Source organism: Podarcis filfolensis (assembly GCF_964270895.1).
Source record: "Podarcis filfolensis genome assembly, chromosome: 11".
Taxonomy (NCBI): Eukaryota; Metazoa; Chordata; class Lepidosauria; order Squamata; family Lacertidae; genus Podarcis; species Podarcis filfolensis.
In genome coordinates, this window is record NC_139613.1 from 41,872,972 (window position 1) to 41,894,263 (window position 21,292).

Below are 21,292 nucleotides of genomic sequence, written 5' to 3' on the forward strand. Positions count from 1 at the left end.
AACTCCTGGGAATGGTGTGGGCTGCAGATGAAAGGAGAGTTGGTGGAAACTGCTCCCTTTCTTGCACAAATTGGATCCAAGCCAAAGACATTTAAAAAGATACTTTGTGTGCAAAAATATTCAACTTTTTTTTTTTTTTTTTGCAAAATAGATCAACCTATGTCAAGTTTTGGCAATTCTGGGATTCAGAAGAATTTTGCCCTAATATTCTGCTAACAAATGATCAGATAACAAAACTGTCAAGGCACTATATAATCTCTGTGAAAGCCTATAGATTGGGACAGCCGGCATCATTGTGCCAGCCATGTGTTGTTGGACTATAACTTCTATCATCTCAGATCATCAGCCATGCAGGCTGGGGCTTGTGGTCCATTCTCTGGAAGGCACCACATTGACTAATCTTGCTATATCAGTGTTTACCAAACTTGGGTCTCCAGCTGTTTTTAGGACTACAATTCCCATCACCCCATACCACATGGTCCTGCTAACTAGGGATGGTGGAATTTGGAGTCCAACAGCAGCTAGAGACCCAGGTTTAGGAAACACAACTGTAGATGGAAGAGGATGACTTATTTAGACAGGATAAATGACAGGAAATTAGTAAAAACATAGCTCAAACTGATTTACTGTTCTCCTTTCATTATTCTCATTTAAAACATTGATGTTCCTTCAGAAAAAAAAAGATTTGGATCGAAAATGTGCTCTTTTTTGCATGCAGAAGGTATATTCTGCTCATTCAAAGGCTGTTCAAGTGAAACTGAATCCAGATATATTCTTCCACTTCTTGTAAGAACTGTGCAAGAATTGCTATAGCATTGTGTGAACTCTTGCAAATGCATTTATGGAACAGAGGCAGTGGCTATTTATCTCCCATTCACTGGCTTTTTTTGGATCAAATCCAGTTTGAGGAAACCAGCTAGGGCCTCTTATCTTTTATAATACAACCAGGTCAGTTAAAGAGATCTGAATATACTTGCCTTTTAACTGCAGATAAGCGCTAGCCTGAAGCTCTAAACTGCACCGCCCTTGCACCACCACTGCCAAGATGTGTCTGTCTTCTGTCATCGTTTAATAATAGATTCTTTACAGCTGTAGCTTACCTACCTGAAGAATGTGTGCTGCTCTACGCAGCATTTCCATAAATGCTTGCATGCAGTTTTGCTCTGTGCCTCGAAGAAGAAGGAAGTTTCATTACACTGAAATAATAAAAAGGAAGCGCTGTGAAGGATTCTTCTGATATAAAGGAATCATATTTGATAATCTAGGCACATGAACACAGACTCTTATTTCACTTTTAACCATGTGGAATCAGGAGAATTACACTGATGTACCGTATTTTTTGCACCATAACCCTCACTTTTTTCCTCCTAAAAAGTAAGGGGAAATGTCTGTGCGTGTTATGGAGGGAATGCCTACGGGTGGCATGTCTACGGATTTTCCTCCTCTAAAAACTACGTGCGTGTTATGGTCGGGTGCGTGTTATAGAGCGAAAAATACGGTAATTCTATAGGCTTGATGCGAAAAATGTTCTCTAAGTCACGATCTTTAAAAATGTGAATAATTTAAACCATCTTACCAAATCAACACAAACTTCAAGGATCACTTCATGTCTTATATTTCCCAACACTAAGGTCACACCCACACAACACATTTTAAGCACTCACACCAATTTAATGGCTAACCTCAAAGAATTCTGGACACTGTGGTTTGTAAAGGGTACTGAGTGTTAAGAGACTCTATTCTCCTCACTCTGCTGGAATTCCAAAGATCCCCTGGGAAGATGGATTGACTGCTAAGCCATTTTGGGAATAGCAGCGGGTGGCGCTGTGGGTTAAACCACAGAGCCTAGGACTTGCCGATCAGAAGGTTGGCGGTTTGAATCCCTGCGACGGGGTGAGTTCCCGTTGCTCATTCCCTGCTCCTGCCAACCTAGCAGTTCAAAAGCACGTCAAAGTGTAAGTAGATAAATAGGTACCGCTCCGGCGGGAAGGTAAACAGCGTTTCCGTGCACTGCTCTGGTTTGCCTGAAGTGGCTTAGTCATACTGGCCACATGACCCGGAAGCTGTACACCGGCTCCCTCAGCCAATAAAGCAAGATGAGCGCCGCAACCCCAGAGTCAGTCACAACTGCACCCAATGGTCAGGGGTCCCTTTACCTTTACCTTTAGGGGGAATAGGGATCTCCTAACAACTTCCATCACCCTTTACACATTACAGCTTCCCAGCATCCTTTAGTGGTATAATAATAAAGTGGTATAATAGTGCTTTAAATGTATGGTACGGATGTGATCAAAGATTAAAGGTAAAGGTGATGGTAGAGGATCCCTGGACAGTTAAGTCCAGTTGAATTCGACTATGGGGTGCAGTGCTCATTTCCATTTTCAGGCTGAGGGAACCGGTGCTTGTCCGCAGACAGCTTTTCTGGGTCATGTGACCAGCAACGGGACACGAGTGCCAGAGCACACAGAAACGCCATTTACCTTCCCCCACAGCAGTACCTATTTATCTACTCACGATGGTATGCTTTCAAACTGCTAGGTTAGCAGGAGCTGGGACAAAGCAACAGCAGCTCATCCTGTTCCACGGATTTGAACTGCCAACCTTACGATCAGCAAGCCCAGGGGGCTCAGTGGTTTTAGACCACAAAGCCACCCATGTCTGTGATCTAAGATAAATCATGTTGAGGAGGGACACCATTGTGAATTAGCAGTACAAGGGGGTTTGGAGGCCACCCTATGAGTGTGTACACACCAATGATTCTTCAACATCAACTTTGTTGGACTGGTCATGTCGTTCGGATTCCTGATTATTGTCTTCTATAGCAACTACTCTATTCCAAACTTAAAAATGGAAAGTGTAATGCTGGTAGTCAACAAAAGAGGTTTAAAGACTCTCTCAAGGCAAATCTTAAAAAATGTAGTATAAACACCGACAACTGGGAAACACTGGACTGAGAGCACTCCAATTAGAGAATAGCTTTTACCAAAGACATCATGGACTTTGAAGATGCTCGAACTCAGGACGAAAGGGAGAAATGTGCTAAGAGGAAGGCATGTTTGGCAAACCCTCACCGTGATCAGCTCCTGCCTGGAAACCTATGTCCCCTCTGTGGAAGGACATGTGAATCCAGAATTGGCCTCCACAGTCACTTACAGATTCCCTGTTAAGACTGTGTTCATGGAAGACAATCTTACTTGGCCACACGTGATCGCCAAAGAAGAAGAAAGAAGACAAGTGGGTTGTCTTTGGTCCATGCAGTGGACGGCATCAAGCATACATCGTAGTTTCATGGCAAACAGATACTTATTTCTAACCTAGACATTGACCTCCATGATATAAAAAGTAAATGTGAAGTATATTCAGTAAGAAAAACACTTGGGCCTCATTTAAATAGTAGAGTGCTTGGCATCTGGTGGGCGGGGCTTGTGTGTTTTGCTCCAGAATCAGCCCCTCCCTTCAGTGCATGTGTTCTATTATGTTCAGTTAAGAATGCCAGTTAAGAGGGACCAGCTGCCTCTTGTTGTTTTCTTGCCTCATGTTGTTGTTTTAGTTTCTCTCAGAAATTATGTTATTTTGTTACAGTTTTCTCTCAGTTCATTATTAAAGCTTGTTTACAATTACGTGAGCCACTTATTTTTCTCAAAGAAAAAGAAACACTGCTGAAGAATGGTGGAACATCCTAAACTTGGGTGAGTGAGGGGATATTCCCAGTAGGATTGATTTTGTTAATCATCACCCCCACCTCCACAACATATTCACCAAATTACAGGACTGAACCTGTTAACTCACTAAAGAACCGACAAATGTTTACATAATCAGAAACCCTCCAAAGTGGACATTTTTATAAAGAGTACTAGTGATTAACAGTAAGGTGTGGTATGTACGCAGCAAACAAAGGTGACATTGAAGAATTATATAGTTTCTTCAAGAAATAGCACCCATCAACTGGGTGAGTTATAGCTTTTGTCTGAAAAAAAGGGGTGGGAATGCAATGCATAAGAAACATCCTATGGCATGCCATAGTCAATTTAATTCACTGAAAGCCTTCAAAGAATGCCCCTGAATCTAAGGTAAGTTACTCATTAGACAGAACACAGTTAACCCAGTCAATGAATGAAAAGCCAAGTGTGATTTATATAATGCCTAACTTTCTAAACTCCAAAGTCAATGAAAAGACTCAGAGTGACAATAATGCGGCTGAACTGCATTCTAAAATGTAGAAAGCCTTTTGAACCAGAACATTCATCATGCGTAAGATTACAGGCCTTAATCACCCTTTCCAAGTTGCCTTCCTTTCCTGCCCTAAAAGCACCTCCCCATGCTGTACGCTGGGCTGCAGAGAGATTTTAGTAACAGACACTAGCATGGTGAATGTGGCAACGAGTGGGGCTTATGTCCAAAGAGAATACTAACAATTCACGCCAAGCCTGTGCAAGCCTTTGGTTGCATCTGAAACTGCTTTCTTCATGGATATTGTAAGCTATGGGAATAAATAATAAATAATAAATAATAATAATAATAATAATAATAATAATAATAATAATAATAATATATTTATACCCTGCCCATTTGGCTAGGTTTCCCCAGCCACTCTGGGCAGCACCCATCATCATCATCATAGAATATTAAAAACACAATAAAACATCAAACATTAAAAACTTCCCTAAACAGGGTTGCCTTCAGATGTCTTCTAAAAGTCAGATAGTTGCTTCTTTCCTTGACATCTGACGGACGCCACTACCAAGAAGGCCCTCTGCCTGGTTCCCTGTAACCTCACTTCTCACAGGGAGGGAACTGCCGGAAGGCCCTTGGCGCTGGACCTCAGTATCCAGGCAGAACGATGGGGGCGGAGATGCTCTTTCAGGTATCCTGGGCCAAGGCCATTTAGGGCTTTAAAGGTTAGCACCAACACTTTGAATTGTGCTCAGAAACATACTGGGAGCCAATGTAGGTCTTTCAAGAGCAGTGTTATATGGTCCTGGCAGCAACTCCCAGTCTAGCTGCTGCATTCTGGATTAGTTGCAGTTTCCGGGTCACCTTCAAAGGTAGCCCCACATAGAGAACTATTACTGATGGTTAAGTTAACCCAGGCTCTAGCTTTTGGGGCTTAAAGGTAAAGGTAGCCCTGACCGTTAGGTCCAGTCGTGGACGACTCTGGGGTTGTGCACTCATCTCGCTCTATAGGCCAAGGGAGCCAGCGTTTGTCCGCAGACAGCTTCCAGGTCATGTGGCCAGCATGACTAAGCCGCTTCTGGCAAACCAGAGCAGCGCACAGAAACACCATTTACCTTCCTGCCGGAGCGGTACCTATTTATCTACTTGCACTTCGATGTGCTTTCGAACTGCTAGGTGGGCAGGAGCTGGGACCGAACAACAGGAGCTCACCCCATCGCGGGGATTCGAACCGCCGACCTTCTGATCAGCAAGCCCTAGGCTCTGTGGTTTAGACCACAGTGCCACCCGTGTCCCCTTTTTGGGGCTTAAGTATTACTTAAATGTACGTAAATAGCAGACACAGTTTTGATTAATAAACACTTTGCCTCACAGACCAGAATCCAAAACAGAATGCAACTACCTCCACACATCCGAAGGGGCTTTTCTCAAACCGCACTTCTCCATGCCACTTAGGGCATTTAAGACCCAGAGTACAGTATTTTCAGAGGAGGTTTGTAACATAGCACAAGAGTCTCTTAGGTAAGTAATAAAGAAAAGTTTTTTAAAATCTCACTGTATAATCTCTTGGATCGATGACTTTCCCTCCCAGCAACAAGATTGGATCCCAAAGCATTTTAACCTAAAGTTGGATGTCAGTTAGAGAAGGCTGGGAAAGAGTGATTACAGTATCTTCATTACAGAAAGTTCAGCACAGGAACAAACCCCACTCAGAGCACAAAGCAGACCCAATTTGTTTTCATTAGTACAGAATTTGTGCAATTCTATTAAACCCAAATTCTGCAAACTTTTTTTTAAAGAAAAAGAACAAGCAAACTACCGTTTGATCCTGTAAACTTACTCAGAGAAGGGTTGGGAGGAGTGATAGATTGTTGGGACCAAAACAAAAAGTCTGGCAAGCTCTGCCCAGTAGTGTGACGGCAAACAGTAAGGCAACAATGAATATGGTAAGTGAAAAAATGGGAGTGTGTACACCACTCTGAACAACCTGTCTGCAAGATAATGCCCCCATCTGGACACAACCTAAACAGGGACTCTGCTCCCTATGATCTGTCCAAGGTACTGAAGGAACTCCCTCCAAATACCACCTGTTTACACTTTCCATCTCTTTATTTGCAGTCAACAGACCATTTAAACATTAGTAACAATTTTATAATAATTGACCATTAATAACATCACTAAAATATGAATTAATACAACCAAAAAGTGCAGAATAACAATGCTAAGCTATCTACGTATATCAATCATAAGTGGTCTAATACAGCAGGCCATATTTGAAAACTTTGCCACTTGCTCTGTGGCTGACACAAGGGAGCCGTGAAGCAAAGTGATCACAAGAGATTCAAAAAAGCAGACAGGGAGAGACTGCATAATAGGATAGTTAGGTCTTTCCTAGCCGCTTGACACAAATGTCAATAAAAAGGACATGCAAGATAGACTCAAGCTCAACGTTGTTACAAAGGCAGCGTTTATGGTTCACTGAGGTTTTATTAAAATGGAAAACATTAAACCTTGGCAAAGAGAAAGCCTTCCTATATTTAGGGTTAGTTAAACATACAAATTATGGTATTCCATCTTTGCAGGGGAGGCATGGTAATGCTAGTGACTAGGGAACATGGTGTCTCTGCAGTTCCCTAGATCTCTTGGAAATCCAAAGGCCTCTCTCTAATTGATTTGTCACCCATAAGATTCATTGTTAACAGATGAAAGGGTGCTAGACCTGTTGAGATTACTTTTTGCACCAAGCTCTGGCCAAGCTTGTTTAAAAAAACCTGAACTTTGCTTTAGAAACCATGGAATTAGAGTTGAGCACAAGCCAGTAGCCAAGGCAAAATTGGTAATCTTGTTCTCCAGTCCAGTTCCTGCCCTCAGATGGGACATGCAGCCCCTATCTGTCTACTGGCTGTCCTTAACCCTCAACTGAAGACTGCATCTTGGTCCTGCTTCCTTGCAAACCTTTTGTGGACCTTTCTGGGACCGAACAGCTTTGACTGTGCCATCAGTAATATGTCTGCTGGGTTTACTGTTCGAACCAACAATTACCAGCACAGGAACAAGCAAAAAACATGTTTCACCTCAATCGCTATAGAGACACAATCAATTCAATTTAAATTTTCAGGGAGCGACAAGACTAAATTATTTGCTGTTCCCATGGAGGCCATGCCACATGGTGTAATCAGTAGGCTACTCTTTATTTCCAACCTAAATTGGATCTATGGTAAGGAATAAAGGGTCTGAAGTGGTGTGGTAATATGGGTGGGTGTTGCCTGCCTGAATTAAACCTCGGCTGAGTAGCTTATTGACCACAGGTCAATGCAAAATAGCTATTAGCCAAAGCATAAATTCCTTCCCTGATATTGCATAACTTATTGCTTGTTATATTTTCTGTTGCAGAAGCATTCTGTTGTAAATGCTTCTATGAAATATTTGAACATACTTGGAAAACCAGAATTTAAGCTCTAAAGCAAACAAGCTTTAATTCCATTCAACAAAAGACAGAGTACAATAAGGAAGGTATAGGTTTCAAGAGGTTTCATAGAATCTGCCAAGATACAGCAAAATGGGAAACTGAAAGGAACATACTGTCGAACTTCCTCTCTTCTGTAGAAAAAGAAGGGGTGTGGAAATGTGGAAGCGGCATGATTATAAAAAGAGAAAGCTCTCAAATCTACCATCACATTTATAAATATTTCCCCAAGCTAATTCACAGGTCAAGCTCCTTTATCTTGGTCATTGATTATCTACATCCAGTGACTGCAGAATTGGGTTCTGCCAGCCTGAAGAGAAAAAATGTCCTTTTTTGACCAGAATAAGTGCAATTCATACAGAGGGACTAAAATTCTACTTTGGTGAAGGTTTGCTGCATCTCCAGCTTCTACAAGCTTGCATCACTGAGGTTTCCACTATAAAAAGCAACAGATTGATTAAATTTACCAAAGAATCTCAAACAAGATTATTTATTGTGTTGCGTTTTTATATTTCTTCTATCTGTCTTGAGGTTTTGTTTTGTTTTTTGCTCATCTTCCCTTCTCTCTGTTGCTGAGATACTATGGTGGCCTGCACCTCAATGCCAGTTGCCAGGCTTCCTTTTTGATGCTGCTCATGCATTCACTGTATCAAAAGGAAACATGATGGATGAGATAAGGTGATAGCAGCAACCAGGAAAAAGCAAATTGTAAGATTGGAGCAGCAGGTCAGGCACTGGTCCTGGCTCACCTGACCACTTAATTAAATAGCCCTGTCATTCAGGATGGTCATGCTGTCAAACTGAATTAACAAAGCAATATGTTCTAGCTTTGGCTTTTGTTTGCTTAGCTAACCAAAATAAAATCCTATAAACAGCTAGATCCATCATTACCCTGAAAGTTTCCTCATTAACATGTCCCACATTATATAATATATCTAAGCAAGACTTTAGTTATTAAATCTACTTTGTGGAATTGCTTGTCTTTTTTCCATTATCTCTAAATGAGAGTTGGATAAGGGCTTTGAAATTTTCATTGGTGTTTTATTTTTAATTTAATTTGCCTAGAGGAGAAGCTATAAGTAGTAACAGCTTCCCTCAGATAATTATAATGTGAAGTTTTATCACAGCAGGAATACAAAGTGCTAAATGCAACAAACTGTTATCTTATCTATTTGGTATTATCTGGAGAATAACCTACATTCCCCAGTCTTTGTCAGTCAATATCAGCCTCCACTAACCAGATGCTGCCTAGCGATTTTGGACTCTGACTCCCATCAGCCCAGCAAGCAAGTCAAAAGGTCAGGGATGATGAGGACTATAGTCCAATAATACATGTATGGCACCAGATTGGAGAACACTGATTTATATTCAAGAGATATTCAGTTTAAGATCAAACTTTGTTTAAAGACCTTCCATTGATTTGACATTTAAATTCCGCAAGAAAATTCAACCATGCAACATAATTTCTGAATAGGTTATTTAGCAGAACTAACAAATGTATTTAACCAAACATACTGCGATAGGATCAATGCAGATAGAACCATTAACCATGGTTTTGGAGATAGGCAGTGAACTGCAAACTCTTGTACCTGGACTGCCCCCACCCCTTCTACTCTTGTTCACAATGGCACCTGACACCTGAATAAAGGCATTCCTTGACAGATTTCCACACTGGGCCTTAGTCTCCCCATTTAACCAAGGTTAGGATGATTTTAACCGGCATTGGTAACTTTGAAGCAGAAAGTAGAATGGGTGGGACAAACTGGTGTGTGGTTCAGGGAGGGACACACAATCCCAACACCCAGTCCTAATTTCTAACCAAGTTTCATTAGTTCAGTGCAGAAGACATTTTTTAAAGACAGTAAAGTGTACACAATATTTTGCATCCTTGTTCTTTGAAATGCTTCCTTAACAGCATTCTTGTCAGAACTTGACATTACCAAATGCTGTCAGTTCTTTTAAGCACAGCAATGAGCTCTCATTTTAAAAGCCCAGTCAGTCACCAGCCTTAAAACCAAAAACAACAATGTTTCTTTTCTAAAGCTTCCTGATTTCTCATTCATCTGGATAATTTCAAAGCATTTACCAACAAGTATCTAAGGTAACTGTGGCAGCACTTCCAAGCAATCTAATCTACGCTGTGTTAACAGATGGCACAGATAAAGTCCCACTAGTCTAGTCCAGTTCACACATAATGCTAAGGCAACCATGGTTTACTGTGAGCAAGCAAATGTGCAGCCTCATAGAAAGGATATTGCAGCTGCTTTGCTCATCCTCTGGTCATTCCACTGCTATACTATACTATGCTAAACTAAGCCATGGCTTAGTTTAGAGGCTGAATCCTAACTCTTGGGATGGCTGTCTGTAGACAAATCATGAGCTGCGACCAATCTCCCCTAGAGAAGCTTGCATGTTTGCTTGTTCACACTAAGCCATGTTTTTGTTTAGCATTGTGTGAATGAGGTTGACCTCTTCTAAGAACTTTACAACATAAGCCCCTCAAACTTAATGGACAACAGAAAGAAGCCTGATGGTGAACACATGACTTTTGTCCCCCAAATGTTTCTCTCCTCTCAATGTTACAAGTAGTATTAATAAAGCAGATAATTTAAAGATAATTTCTGACACAAAGACCAAGCCTTTGTGTGTGTGTGTGTGTGTGTTAAAAATCACTTTGTAACTATTAGTTAGATACAAATACAACACAATCCTATTCATGTTTGGTCTAGAGTGGTTAGGAATACATGTTTAATAAGCATTATTTTCAAGCTACAAAATATAAACTTACATCTTTTCCCAGAACTCTGAGCTCAAACTGAGTTTCCTTGAAGTGGACTTTTGTAATTCTAGGCCTAAGTGTTAGAAAAACACACACAAAAAATACATGAAGATTAAGCCAACAGATACATTAAAAAATTGGAACGGTTGAAGGTTTAATGACAAGTATATTCATTAATGAATTAGCCAGTCTAGCTATGAAACATGCAAGCCAGTAACAATTATCATATAAGTAGAAATATCAATCAACAGCCTATTTTACTTCCCTACAGCAGATATTCAAGAACTGCTTTCTTTTGAATGAAGTGTTGCTAGAAATGGCTCCCAATTAAAATTTTGCAGGAAGCATGTTCATCACTGGTGAAGTTTCTCTTTTTTTCAATTTGTAGATTGGTAGGTACCCTTTAGAGGGAAATATTTAAATGCACTCATATTAAACAACTCGGCCAAATACAAACACCTCCCTCTCTGAAGAGATGGACTGTTTCCATTCATAGATGAGGCTAAGACCCAGCAGAGGTTCCTGCTGCGCTAACTGGAAGCTCCTGAAGGCAGAAGGAAAAGGAAATATTTGGCACACTTTCCTTCCCCTTGTAGCCCTCTGCAACTCTTCCCACAATGTTCCAGAGGGACCCCTAGCCCACTGGAGCAGCTGCTTGCGGTGCATATGCTATTAAAGGAGGAATAGAGGAATTGACAAAAATACTTCTTCACCCTGCAAGAGCACCCAGTTAGCAGAGCTCCACCAAAGACAGGGTGGACCCAACCCATTGTCTCCATGTTTCCAGTTTGAAATATACGAAACTGCTCTATGTAGAAAACATTTATAAATGGAAATACGCCATGCAATCTTTGGTAATCTTTTTTTTCTAAAAGGGGGCTACAAGATAGATAATACTTACCAAAAATACTTCCCAACTTGCTTTTTATTCTTGTAGACAACCACTCCTACAGGGGTCAACCCTAGGAAGTACTCTGATTTGTTTTCACCCTGCAAAACAGTTTTAACATTATACACATAAACACACACATACATTTACAGAGAGCTTCCTGTCTAAAAGATGAACTGGAGCCACTGTGAAAATAGGCACAATGAACGTTCCTTAAGCTGATGTAATGTGGTGGTTAGGAAAGGACATACAATGCAGTATGACACTGAAGATACTTTTTCTATGTCCTGCATATTGAAGGAACTTTCAGCGTTAATATTAACAAAACTTCTGTAGCTCTGAGCTACTAATTATCTATTATGTCTCGTTACTTTGAACTTTTTAAGGGCCTTACTCAGATTCTCGGTGTTGCTTTCATATTTCCTGCCCGAACACATTCTTTGTAATGAAACCCTTTTTATCTTATAACAACACTTAGAATAAATCCCTTAGATTTGTAACCCATATTATTCTTCCAGCATAGTTAATTGCCTTTTATATGGAAATGCAACCACTTTCTTTCATAGAAAGACTCCTTAATCCATGGTTCTCCTAAGTATGTGTTCCAATGGATTTAGACTCCACTTTTTTTAAAAAAAGAAGAGCATGGGATTATGAAATAGAATAATTAGTGTTTTCCATTCTGTGGTGCCAGTTTTCCCTAGCCTTTTAAGGGCAATTGTTTTGAGGATTTTTCTACAATCAAGCAAATATATACGTTTTATGAAACAAATAAATAAATTGTTGACATTGTTGAGGACCCAAAGAACTGCATAGCCAAGCCCATGTGCCAAAAGGAGCTCTCATTGTAGGGCAAACTCCTTTTGAAACAAAAACAGCAGCTTGTGATATGGCACCGAAGTCTGCTATTCAAAGCAAAAGATGTACATACAATTTTGTGTCTGTGTGTATCAAGGCAACTACATTAACTTCAGTGGCAGGTTCAATCTTTACAATCTGAAGAGCTGCATGTATTCATTTAAGCCAAGGGCTGCTGAATTGCAGCTCTCTAGATGTTGCTGAAGTACAGTTCCCATCATTCCTGCCCACCAGAGATGCTGGCTGGGGCTGACAGTGTCTGAAGTCCAAAGACATCTGTAGGGCCAAAGGTTAGCTACCTCTGATTTAAGCTCCAACGCTGGCAAGACATTACAGTAATTGCCTGGGGCAACTGTCAACAGTTTCACAATAATAATAATAATAATAATAATAATAATAATAATAATAATAATAATAATAATTCCCCAGCCATTCTGGGCAGCTCCCAACATCATCATCATCATCATCATCATGTGATAAAACATAAAACATTAAAAACTTTGCTAAACAGGGCTACATTCAGAAGTCTTCTAAAAGTCAGATAGTTGATTATTTCCTTGATATCTGATGGGAGGGCATTCCACAGTGCAGGCGCCACTACCGAGAAGGCTTTCTGCCAGGTTCCCTGTAGCTTCACTTCTTGCAGTGAGGCAACTGCCAGAAGGCCCTCAGAGCTGGACCTCAGTGTCTGGGCTAAACAATGGGGGTGGAGAAGCTCCTTCAGGTATACTGGGCCAAGGCCATTTAGGGCTTTAAAGGTCAGCACCAACTCTTTGAATTGTACTTGGAAACGTACTGGGAGCCAATGCAGGTCTTTCAGAACCAGTGTTATATGGTCTCAGCAGTCACTCCCAGTCACCAGTCTAGCTGCCACATTCTGGATTAGTTGTAGTTTCCAGGTCACCTTCAAAGGTAGCCCCATGTAGAGTGTATTGCAGTAGTCCAAGCAAGAGATAACCAGAGCATGCACCACTCTGGCAAGACAGTCATTCATTCATTCATTCATTTTAAATTTGTATAGTGCCCTTCATCCAAATATATCAGGGTGGTTCACAGCATAAAATATACAAAATACATCAAAAATGCTACTTACATAAACAGGATGAAGATCAACTCCATACATTTCAAGTGTTTTTGCCACTCCTAAGTAATTCAGTTCTACCTCAGCCGGAACTTGCCCCCTGTTTAATATAATAAAATATATTTTATAAAGTACAGAAAAATTATTTTAAAAGTTATGCTTGCCGAAATACTGACATAGCCGTTTCGTACATATCCCCTTGAACAAGCAGATGATGTAACATATGAGCCACACACACACACACACACACACACACACACACACACACATATATACACCCTTAGCAAAATGTTCCCCTTTTCCCCTTTGATGAAGAGAAGCTATGCACCAGCATCTCTGAGCATTTGTGTGAAGTCTGCCTCACAGTTATATCATTTGCATGGATGCCACAAACAACATATGAACCAGGGCATGAACTGACTCTTTCTGAGGCGTATTTGTATGCTTGCTGCAGGTAAGGGCTTTCCAGGGAGATTCAATCTCCCTTAAGTATTCTGCTACTAAGTCTTATAGCAAAATATTTCACTTAGAGTGAAGATTTAATACTGTTTGTGAGAATACAATTATCCAGAGACGTGTTTTAACCAGATATATTACAGGCCGAAGATGACACCAAATTGTGAAGTCCCGTTTATTTAGCAGAAATTTTTATACCACTTAATTGTAAATAAAATCTGGAAGGATCCTGAATAAGTGCTGCAGCACACATATTAAGATTCTCTAAGAACCATCAGATCCAGGGATTTTTTTTTCCAGCCAGAACTCACCAGAACTCAGTTTCAGCACCTCTCAGGTGGGTGCCATTGCCATTATAAGAGAACAAAGAGAGGCATTCATGGTGAGTTCTGGCGCCTCTTTTGGTAAATGTGACTGAAAACATTCCTTGCCACTATCCCCTGCCCCCTACCCTCTACTTCCTCTCCTTCCCTCCCCTGGCTTTTTTATTAAGCAAATCTGTTATATATCGTATTGGCCCAAATACAGTGGTACCTCAGGTTACATATGCTTCAGGTTACAGACTCCGCTAACCCAGAAATAGTACCTCGGGTTAAGAACTTTGCTTCAGGATGAGAACAGAAATCATGCTCTGGCGGTGCAGCGGCAGCAGGAGGCCCCACTAGCTAAAGTGGTGCTTCAGGTTAAGAACAGTTTCAGGTTAAGTACAGACCTCCGGAATGGATTAAGTACATAACCAGAGGTACCACAGTATAAGCCACACTTTTCCCCCAAATCCAACCATGAAAACTTAAAGCACAGCTTATATTCGCGACCTTATGGCCAAGACTGCGGGGCAAATAGCACCTGCCCCGCACATAGTTCTCCATCCTCTCCCCCAAGGCCGGGAAGGGAGAGAGTGAGGAAGGGGAAAGGCCGCTGACAACAAAGCGCGGCTCCCCCCCCCCCCCAATGCAGCCAGGAGCAGTGAGGAAGGGAGTGGCTTACATTCAGGTATTTTTTTTCTTTTTTTTTCATTTCCCCCCTCCAATTTTAACGGCGTGGCTTTATATTCGGGCCAATACAGTTTTTCCAGCTTGCCTTCAACCCAAACTGCTGCAACAAGTCAGCTGGGGCAGATAAGCCCCTAAATGACCACTGCAACTTGCTGCACCCCACAGTGCACAGTAATTTATGAATATCAGGTGGGTTACTTAAACAGATATCCTCACAATATTGTCCAAAATTAGCCTCACTTTCCATTATTAGTAAAAAAAAAAAATTCTGCTTTGTGTTAGGTTTTTTAAATTACTCATCTTATATTACACTCATACATGAGTTCCTAGTGATCCTTACTTATCAGGAGAACAACATCCTAATTTCAGGAACTGGGTCCCCACAGCATTTAATGCATTCCAATTCCAAGAGTGAAAAGACCCAGGAAGCTAACAGGCTTAAAATCCTAGTTCAATTTAATTCTTGTTTTGGAGGGGGAAGAGGGTAAGATTTCAAAATAACTTGTCAAAATAAGGTTACATTTTTCCGTTAACCTTTATAAATAGCATCTGTATTCGCAGTATGTTTCAACACAATGTAATGCCAGTGTTTTTATAGAATCGCATGTTTTTGCATAGTTTTGCACATCTCACCAGATAGTTCACCTTATTTTTCCATTCTTATATATGAATAAATTCTTTAAAATCTGGTTTTCCAGCTCACAAATTCTGCCCATCACCCATCCCTCCTAATCAACAGACATCTCAGCGTTTTTCAGCTTCTACACATTTTGGCATTCAGTTCTGCAATCATCTTATCAAGGAGGCCTTATCTCTCTATTCATTTGGCTCCACATTCCATAACTTAACCACCTGACTCATCGCTCAAATATGTTTTTCCGTCTCTCACCTTTTTGATTAAGACATGCAAGATTTTACGAAACAGCTATTGCTGACGGATGAGCTGATAAATCTTATAAATTATAAACACTGACAACCTTTCATAAGTTAATTCTCTTGCTGATGTCTCTTTTTTCTTTCTGCCATATTTTTCTTCCTGTACTTCTGCATCTATATAACTTTAAGATTCTCCTGCCTTCTACACCATGATGTAAGTAGGTAAGATTTTTGTTGTTTGTTGTTTAGTCGTTTAGTCGTGTCTGACTCTTCGTGACCCCATGGACCAGAGCACGCCAGGCACTCCTGTCTTCCACTGCCTCCCGCAGTTTAGTCAAACTCATGCTGGTAGCTTCAAGAACACTATCCAACCATCTCGTCCTCTGCCGTCCCCTTCTCCTTGTGCCCTCCATCTTTCTCAACATCAGGGTCTTTTCCAGGGATCTTCTCGTCTCATGAGGTGGCCAAAGTATTGGAGCCTCAGCTTCAGGATCTGTCCTTCCAGTGAGCACTCAGGGCTGATTTCCTTCAGAATGGATAGGTTTGATCTTCTTGCAGTCCATGGAACTCTCAAGAGTCTCCTCCAGCACCATTATTCAAAAGCATCAATTCTTCGGCGATCAGCCTTCTTTATGGTCCAGCTCTAAAAGATTAGCCTACTGGATAAAAGTCAGTGGCTCATCTAGCCTGGAATCCCAGTCTCACAGTGGCTAACCAGATGCCTATGGAAAGCCTACATGCTAGACATGAACGCAACAGCACTCTGCCCACCTGAATTCCCAGCAACTAGCGTTCAGAAGTATAATACCTCCAACAGGGGAAGCAGAACAGAGCCATCATGACCAATAGCCATTGATAACATTGTCCTCCATGAATTGGTGTAATAGTGCCTACGGTTGTAAGCTGAAGACATAGAATCATAGTGTTGGAAGGGACCCAAGGGTCATCTAGTCCAACCCCCTGCAATGCAAGAATCTCAGCTAAAACATCCATGACAGATGGCCAACCTCTGCTTAAAAACCTCCAAGGAAGGAGAGTCTACAACCTCCCGAGGGAGACAGTTCCACGTTGTACAGCTCCTACTGTCAGAAAGTTTTTCTGTATGTTTATTCGGAATCTCCTTTCTTGTAAGCTTGAAGCCATTGGTTTGAGTCCTACCCTCCAGAGCAGGAGAAAGCAAGACTATTCCCTCTTCCATACGACAGTCCTTAAGATATTTGAAGACACGTGGTAATGTACAAAGGAGACAAGATGCCGGAATTAAATGCATTGGTTATATTTATGACCATTGCAGAGAAAAACAGCTCATAAGAAAGCAGATTTAAAACAACAGTCAATAGTTCGACTCACAAAAGAACTGCTTCTTTAACACCCTTTTCCTTGTACAGTTTTATTTCCCAAGCAACGTTAGTTTATAACCTGATTTCTTACATTAGGGTTTTGTGTATCCGTTCTACAGCATCTTCTAGTTCTTCTTTCTGGTCTGGAACAAAGCGGTATTCCGAAACATAACCCGCAATATGCTTGTATGGATCATAGTCTCCAAGTTCAGCTGTATTTAAAATAAATTTAAAATATGTATTCACTTTCTGACATATTTTACACAATTTTATTTTATTTTCCTACTTTGCTGGTTGTTAAATATATTTTCCTGCTTAATTCCTAGTAATAGTATTTTGTATTTGTGAACCTGATTTATGATATTCAGTGTCTCCCTCAGCCCTCATAAGCATCAAAGTGTGATCACTGTAACCCCATGAAAAAGAAGAGGAGATGTGGACACTCCCATTTAAAACTGGAGCTCTAGCAGTGCTTTTTTCCGTGGCGTACTAAACGGACACGGTTGGCGCTGTGGGTTAAACCACAGAGCCTAGGACTTGCCGATCAGAAGGTCGGCGGTTCGAATTCCTGCGATGGGGTGAGCTCCCGTTGCTCAGTCCCTGCTCCTGCCAACCTAGCAGTTCGAAAGCACGTCAAAGTGCAAGTAGATAAATAGGTACCACTCTGGCGGGAAGGTAAACGGCGTTTCTGTGTGCTGCTCTGGTTCGCCAGAAGTGGCTTAGTCATGCTGGCCACATGACCCGGAAGCTGTACGCCAGCTCCCTTGGCCAATAAAGCGAGATGAGTGCCGCAACCCCAGAGTCGGCCACGACTGGACCTAATGGTCAGGGGTCCCTTTACCTTTACCTTTACTCAAGGGTATGTAGTACCGGTACCTCTTTTATAGCTGTTAATAAGTGTGGCGCTTACTGTAACAGCTTCATGGTGAGTACCAGCACTTACTTTTCTAGGAATAAAGCACTAAGCTCTAGAATGAAGATGCAAGAGTGGGAAAGATTGGATCTTAGTGATCTCTCTCAGCTTTCAACTATTTAGCATGGTTTTTTGTATCGTGGAATTCCACAAGCTATAAGAATAAAATGACTCAAAATGTAAACCTATCCTAATCTATGTAATGACTTGTAACATCCTTCAAACCCCCCAAAATCAGCCCTGGCAATATTATGCTGTCACAGTACAAAGCCACTCCCGACATAAGGGGGGGTGGTTGCAGGCTCACGCCCCTGTCTACATTCTCACGGGGCTGGCTGCAACCCCGCGGGACTCGGGAATTCCCTGGCTCATCAATATTCATCACTTACTGCGCCAGCCAATCGACTAGCAGTGGGGGCGGGCTCACGAGGGGCCATTTAAGGTCGGGGCAGCCCTGGCTCGCCCCTTTTCTTTCCTTTTAGCAGCTGCGGTTTCCCACCCACCCACCCTTTAGGTTTGCTCTTGGACTTTGCTATGGGCTTCGGCTGGTCGCCGCAAGAGGCCTGGTAGGAGTTTTTCCATTTGTCTAATTGGCTGTATTTTGAAAGCCACTTGGTTTTTTCGCCTACCTCGTAGCAAAACATCACAACACCTTTGGTTTTGGCGGTTAGGCATTGGCAGGGGTATTGTTATGCAAATGAGTTGGGGGGGGGGAGCGCCATCACCTCCCCCAAAATCATGAAGGGTAGTTCGTTAAAGGACTCCGGGGGGGTGTCGCCTCGTCCAAAACCTATGGAGGCTAGGGCCTAAAGCGCGCTCCCGAGCGGTAACCCCTCGGGGAGCGCCTAGGGATGTGCATCTCGGGGGCTCCCCCTGTTGGTGCTTAACCCTTCCCGGTTATACCGGTTAGTCTGATAGGGCCAATGCCTAAAGCCAATACCGCTCTTACCTGTAATCAATAAAGTTGTGGCCATTTTTCGGCCATTTAACCTTAATTCTGGTGTCCGGTGTCTTTACTCATTCCATCTGTGGGAGGGGGCAGGAACTGCCACGCAATCAAGTACCATAAAGCTTTTCACAATTTTCCTGTCATCTATTTATGAGGGACAGTCCACAGTACCTGAATTTGCACGAATTTAAACTACATGCAAATTGGCTCTGCATTTGGGGGGTGGGGCGGGAAACCAGAGTCCTAGGGCACCTGTAAAGGCTAGCAGATTTGTTGTGGCATAATCTTTTATGCCCTAGAGACCATAAAATAGAGGGGGTTATCAAGAAAAAAGGAACTCCGGTCCTCAAAAACCTAACCACAACAAAGCTTTACCTAATCAAAATTATGTGTGATTGTTTGCTGCAACAGACTAACATGGCTGGTCCACTGGAATACTGAGATAGAATCAATATATAACCCTCAGCATTCAAGTTCACTGTAATTCAGGTTTCTAAATATGACCAAACCTAAACAAAATCTAGTATTTATGAAGGGAAACGCAGTACAAAGCACATACCCTGTATTGCATATGCTCCCAGCTGAGCAGCAATGTTGACAGGGCAAGGCAAGCGGCCTTGCAAGACATCTTGCTTCACCTGTAAAAAAAACTGATACCTAAAACAAAGACAGAAAATAGAAGTAACTATACAAGTATAAGGATCCTAACATACGAATATATTGCCGTTGCAGTTTTATTTAAAAGGAATATTGCCAGGTTAGCTTGGGAGGGGACAAGCAGCAAACGCAACAAACTGGATATTAAGTTTTGTTTCCTTTGAATATCTCAAATCAAATGTAAAAATGGAAAAGCTTGCCCAGCATGTAAACTGTGACAAAGCATGACACATGCCACGAATGCACCGCTGTGAACTTATGATGACAAAGCTAAGAAGCGGAAGCTGGCACTACAACTAGCAGCCTTGGGCTACATCTGGTGTTCTAGATCAATCTGATAAACAACTTGGCTATCACAGCTTCTTTAAAAGAATCCTGGCAACAGTGGTTCCATAAGGATGCTGGGAATTTGCACAATGCCTTACTGTTCCATAATGTTTTCATTGAGTTGTATCCAACCAAGATCTAGGCAGAGCAGACCCAATGAAATTAATTAACCTAAGTTAGTCATGCCCATTAATTTCGACGAGTCTGCTCCGAGTATGACTAACAATGGATACCAACCCATATATATATATATATATATATATATATATATATATATCACTTTTCTTTGAACAATGTATAATCCATCGCTTTTTCCTTTTTAACAAAGCATTTCACTTACGAATAAATGAACTAAACCAGAAATGCTGGTTATCTGGCTTACTGACACATGGTGACTAGATACTTGGGAAAACAGACACACCTCAAGCCATTTACCAATATGTACCAAGGATGGATGGGGAGCATGAAGCCCACCAGATGTTGCTGGACTCAAGCTCCGATCAGCCCCAGTCAGCATGGCCAATGCTCAGGAGCTATGGTTCAGCAGGATCTGAACTGCAGGTCTGGACTAGATAAAACATCTGTACAGTTATCAAACTACTTTTACCAGGGTTAGTGGGGGGGGGGTTTAAAGGCAGTTACTACACTACAGTGGTACCTCAGGTTAAGAACTTAATTCATTCTGGGGGTCCATTCATAACCTGAAACTATTCTTAACCTGAGGTACCACTTTAGCTAATGGGGCCTCCCGCTGTTGCTGCGCTGCAGCCGCATGATTTCTGTTCTCATCCTGAAGCAAAGTTCTTAACCTGAAGTACTATTTCTGGGTTAGCAGAGTCTGTAATCTGAAGTGTCTGTAACCTGAGGTACCACTGTACTGAAATTATCTCCTGTATATAACCTTATAAACTGCATGCTCATCAATGTGTTTATAGTCTTCTATTTCCCCAATTACCTGGAATAGGGGGCCGGTGAGGCTGTAAGCCTACAGATATATATTACTTAGGAATACATGCACACATTACTGAATTATTGGATATGATGTGCTGTCTCCAATGCAACATGCTTTTACGCACTAAAAAAAAGCGTATTAGTATGCAGACTGCATTCACTATCAGGGCGAAGGTTGCATGTTGAATAGGGCCACTTAAAATGCAATACAATCAGCAACTGATTATCATATATGTTAGAATAAAAACAAAAGCTATGGGGGAACAACAAACTCTCTGTAGAAGTAGATCCATAACGGCAAAATAAAAAGCTGATAACTACTCAAACAAGACAAAAGAAAAAACACTTCCGCAATCAGGGCAGAACTTCGAACACAAACATAAGCAAAGAAAAGGGACATGAATAAGCTGAATTTTGAATTTAACTCCATCCCTCCAACACCAGTGAGAGTTAAACATCATTTTCCAACAAGGATTTATAGCAAGAAAATTAGAGTCTCAAGTTGTTCTCCATCTCTCTGTCTCTCTTTTAAAAAGGAACAGTTCCTTGATGAGCTTATATAGTTATTTTACTAGATATTTT

The 21,292-nt window shown here is 41.5% G+C and overlaps 1 protein-coding gene across 5 annotated transcripts in view; it reads right to left on the bottom strand.

Moving 5' to 3' along the window:
- The window catches only part of EPB41L4A (erythrocyte membrane protein band 4.1 like 4A), a 106,560-nt gene that overhangs the window by 40,366 nt on the left and 44,902 nt on the right, over positions 1–21,292 (bottom strand). For all 5 annotated transcript variants that reach the window (XR_014539786.1, XR_014539787.1, XM_083576838.1 and 2 more), the window contains exons 6-11: positions 19,335–19,432; positions 17,005–17,125; positions 13,259–13,346; positions 11,320–11,408; positions 10,428–10,491; positions 1,105–1,196 (exon numbers count right to left, since the gene is read on the bottom strand). Coding sequence is in view for 3 of the 5 variants with exons in the window: in XM_083576838.1 (XP_083432964.1) it covers positions 1,105–1,196; positions 10,428–10,491; positions 11,320–11,408; positions 13,259–13,346; positions 17,005–17,125; positions 19,335–19,432 (552 nt within the window). In the remaining 2 variants the exon portion in view is untranslated. The remainder of the gene's footprint in view (positions 1–1,104; positions 1,197–10,427; positions 10,492–11,319; positions 11,409–13,258; positions 13,347–17,004; positions 17,126–19,334; positions 19,433–21,292) is intronic.